General features: G+C 27.3%; 1 protein-coding gene across 1 annotated transcript; it reads left to right on the top strand.

Annotated features, from left to right (window-relative positions):
- Positions 1-1,781: 1,781 nt before the first annotated feature.
- LOC114380975 (photosystem I reaction center subunit IV A, chloroplastic-like) lies at positions 1,782-4,903 on the top strand. The gene is made up of 3 exons (XM_028340135.1): positions 1,782-2,126; positions 4,457-4,522; positions 4,631-4,903. The coding sequence occupies exons 1-3, from the start codon at positions 1,908-1,910 to the stop codon at positions 4,733-4,735; spliced, it is 390 nt and encodes a 129-aa protein (XP_028195936.1). The 5' UTR covers positions 1,782-1,907; the 3' UTR covers positions 4,736-4,903.

Genomic DNA, 4,903 nt, shown 5'->3' with positions numbered 1-4,903 from the left:
AATAATAATAAGAAATTACACATAAATAATAAAAAAAACTAGTGTAATTCAGTAAATATTGGAAATATAGTTAATTTGAAATTATAGATTGTGTAAATACTTAAAAATGATTGAAAATGATAGAAAAATAGGGAAAACACTTCTATTGCCAAGTGTCAAACTTAATGTCTAGGATGAGACACCCAACGTGTTACCACACTCAAAAAACTGATAACTACATTTAACTTATTCAAATGCCATAACTATTTTCAGTTACAAGGATTTCCAATGGTGAAAAAAAAAGTCTGGTAAGGAGATAAACTGTGTTAACACTCATTACAGAACCCTAATGTTAAGCGATGACTCAAATACTGTAACTTATAAATATATGTTCTAGGCCCATTTTAGAGGACTTTGCTTGATTTCACCGTTTTTTTTTTGTTCTTGTGCGTTCTTAGTGTAAGAAAGTTTAAGTCTTGAGTTAATTTGCTAATCCTTGAAAATCACTCAAGTATTTGGAAATACTCTGAGTCTTCTTATACTTAGGGTTCATTATTGTCAAATCCTAAAGACTTTATTCGGGGTTGTCTTTCTCTCATATATAGACTTTAGTTTTGTTCATAACATGTACATAATTGATTTTTGTGCCACATGATGAAAGACACACTAAGTGTCCATTGAGATATTTGTTCAACATTTTTTTGTTCATCAAATTCCAATAACACCAAACTTGGCTTTTGGTTTCCCCCCCCTTCCTTTTGCAAAGAATGATACAAATCTTTGTAGTCGAGGATATCCTCCATTTGGGCTTCTAATTATTTAAAGAAATGCTACTCACGTATATAAGCATATAGCTCGTTTACTAATAATCATATATAGATTCCTGATAAACTAAAAATTTATCTTGTATCAAATGCCCTTCTAAATGGCAAATATTGAAATGAAATACTTTATATAAAAGAAAACTAAATACTTTTTCCATTTAGATTGATATTTTAGCAATAAAAAACATATTTTATTTTTTCCTCCAATAAATACTATTGTCTTGAAATATTTAATACATTTATAGAAATTAAAAAAGACATTAAAGATGTTATAATAAAATTGGTAACCAACAAATTCTAAGGTGTTGATCGAGGAGAAAAATACAATATCTCGTATTTAATAGTTGTTTGAGTTTCTACTTGTCTCCTTGGAAAAGTAATTATAAGTACTTCGTTTAGATTAAAATATAAACAAAAGAAAACTAATTTACATCCATTAAGAAAATTAATTAATAACATTAATTTTTATAGACTCAATAAAAAATTAATTAATTTCTTAAATTACCTTTTGCATTTTATTTTATTGCGTAAGACAAAAAAAAAATCAAGTATTTGAATCCAAACTCTTATTTATGAAAAAAAATCAGGGCAATCTAACTTTGAATGCCTTCAAATATTCCAAAAGAAATTAATCTCGAATGAATATAAAAACAAATACTCTTTTACAATCGTATGAATAACAATAAAAATTATAGAATACACGTTCTTTTGACTCTTTTGAACTGATTAAAATTTGTTAAAAAGATAAAATTTTATGAATTTAATGATTTTTGTTTTAAATTTTATAATTTTAATTAGAGAACATGTGTTTGAAATAATAATAACTTAGAGTATATTCTCAGCACATTTTCAAGTTTGGTTGCTTTGGGGAGTGAGTAGCCAAGCCACTCACCTAGTTGACTAAGAAATGGATGAGTTGTAATAACATTATCCAAAGGAATGGGATATGATTCACAAGTGGCAGCACCCTAGTGGTGGGTACGATTGATGCACACTTCTGGGTGCTTGTGATGCTCTTGTCCTTTTGCCACGCTTAAGATCACCCAAGAGAGAACCTAAGACACACAACACAACACACAGAGAGAGTTTGAGGAAGAAATCATCATGGCTTCAGCAGCATCTGGGTTTGTGCTGTCTCTTAATGTTGCAGCTTCCACCACAAACTCAAGGGTGGTCTTGTTCAACACAAAGAACAACGCTTCTAGGCTTCTTGTTAGGGCTTCAGATGAGCCTGCAGCGGCGGCACCTGCCACCGCCACACCACCAGCTGAAGCTGAAGCCAAACCAAAACCACCACCAATTGGTCCCAAGAGAGGTGCTAAGGTGAGTTACTTCAAAACTCAACTTTTTAGAAGTGGTTGTTGCTCGTGTTGTGCAAAATAGCTATATATATATATATATATACACACACATACATGTCCTCTTATTTTCATTTTCTTTCTTGTCATCCAAATAGATGAGTTTCTTTGTTACAAATATATATAGAGGAAGAATTCAAATAGAGGAGTGACCGCTACAACTACACTCCTAATTTTCTTTCTAGTAATTGTTGCTTAAAATCTATTAGAAACTAAATAACGGTTAATTAGTGAATCTTCTTATCTCTTATCATTAAAGAGAATAAGTTCTCCAATGAAATTCTCTCACCTTCTTTGCATGTAAATCCCATCCAAATTCATGTAATTTGAATGTCGTCGTATCAGAACTATCGAAGATTTTTAAGGGAAATCATTCCCATTATTGCAAATCACGTAAGTTAAGAATCCTATCAATCACAAATTTAAATTTTACATTAATGGTGGAAGAGAATGGAATAAATTTTAATTATTACTAATTTTATATGTCATGAAAGTAGAAATTATATTGATATTATGTATCACAATTATTTAATGGACATTTATTTTTTAAATTACAACTAATTATACAGAGTTAGAAAACTTAATTTCATATTGTTGAATCCTAAAAAGCATTAGTTGAGGTAATTTGACATAGATATTTGTTAAATAAGGATTTTAGTCATAGTATAAGTATTGTTTTTTTTTATATAATTAAAATTTATAATAATAAAATGTCTTTGAATATAGAAACAGTATTTAGATTAGAATTACCTATCTTTAATTTATTTTAGATAAGAAATTACACACACATTGATATGTGTATATATTTAGACAAACAATGAAATATGTTTCATTTTTTGCTAACATGCATTTCCAATCCTATTGAAATTGACTCAATATTTTAATGCATTTTGAAGAATGATATCTTATTCTTATTTTTTAAAATTAAGTTTATAATTTCTAATATCTTATTATTAAAGTGAAGAAGTTAAAAGGTATGATTGATTCGTCATAAATATTTTTGTGAGTATTTAGATATGTTTTTGGGAAATCAAATTCAATTACTTTAATTATTTATCATAGTAATATTACTTTAATCATGTCACGTGAAGTCTGTATTCATTCTTTTAGCATTAAATGTATTCAATTAGGTTTTATTTATTTTATTCCAAATCATAAATCATCATTATAATTATGGTAATATTTTTTTGATAATTTATTGTAATAAAACATGACTATATATCTTCGTATTAAATGCAATCAATTACAGCATTCATTATATGTTATTCCGTATATTTGATTTGATTATGCTAATTTAAAATGAGAACAATCATAATTGAATTAAAATTAAATAAAATACAAAATATTTATTTTTTTCCTTGAAAAAAAAAGAGATGATTTTTTTAAGGAAAGATTATTCAATCAATATTTTTCATTGAGTGTTTGTATATAATATGAAATGTTGCTTAACTTATATTTTTTAAGGCAAATTGTCTTTTTTTTTTCATTCTTTGGAATGGTAGAGCTAAAATGAATCCAATAATTTTAAGATGGATTGTTTTATTGTTCATGTTAAATTTGACCGATTTTGAATTGTATTCTTTTATGAACTTTTTTTATGAAATTAAGTGAAAAAATTTACACATAATATCAAAATTATTTTTATATTCTTATATAAATTTTCACGTGAACAAAATTAATGTATGTAATCAGTTTTTAAGAAAATCATTATTTATTTATTTTCTTTTATCTTTTGATCATTATTTATAAAAAATAAAAAATATTAAATTAAATTTTTTTTAAAAGAAAGTCAAAATAAAACATGTAAAACATCACCAAAGTGAAGGAAATTTTACCAAGGAAATTTTACCTAGGACGACACTCCCAATAATAACAATTTTTTAGAGCATGTATATATATAAAAATATATTTAAATTTTTTTCTACAAATATATTTTCTAGATAATTAATAATATATTAAAATTTTAAAATAATATAAAAAATTATTCCTATAGATTATAAAATGTGAATTTAATACCTTAAGACATGAGATTTTAAGCTAGTTAATCTAATAAGAATAATATGATATTTTAATGTAATAAAAGAAAATTTTAACTCTGTAAAGATTTCCATGTCTCCATGGGAAAAATTTTGTGAGAAAATAACTAAACAAATTCCTACAAGAATGTTATTTTTAAAAATTGATGCCAAAGGAAATACAGATTCTCAATCTAATACTCCCGTGAAAGTTGGAATTTGTATTAAATTAGTTGCCCAGCAACAAGGTTAGTTTCTAATTTTTCTTTGCAATCAACAGGTGAAGATTCTTAGGAAGGAATCCTACTGGTACAAAGGCACTGGTTCAGTGGTTGCTGTTGATCAGGTTAGTGCCTCTAAACTCACTTTTAGGCAATAATAGCATAATACCCTCTCAATTTTCTACCATCCCATGCATTATGCAAAGTCAATTCCTGTTGTGTTCGTTGTGCAGGACCCCAACACTCGCTACCCTGTTGTGGTCCGATTCAACAAAGTCAACTATGCCAATGTATCAACAAACAACTATGCTTTGGATGAGATCGTGGAAGTGGAATGAGTCCAATTTATTTGTAATTTTGATACTTGTCATGCTATCGCAGTTACTAGCCTAAGGATTTTTCATGTCACAAAAAAAGAATCTGTATATTCTCTCTCTTATCTACCTCTTTGATCTCTATTCTATATGAACTACGTTCTGTGTGCACTTGCTCATAATCTTTGACTA

Source organism: Glycine soja, chromosome 13 (assembly GCF_004193775.1).
Source record: "Glycine soja cultivar W05 chromosome 13, ASM419377v2, whole genome shotgun sequence".
NCBI lineage: Eukaryota > Viridiplantae > Streptophyta > Magnoliopsida > Fabales > Fabaceae > Glycine > Glycine soja.
Note: the sequence above shows the minus strand (reverse complement) of the source record. Positions and strands in the feature narration are given on the sequence as shown.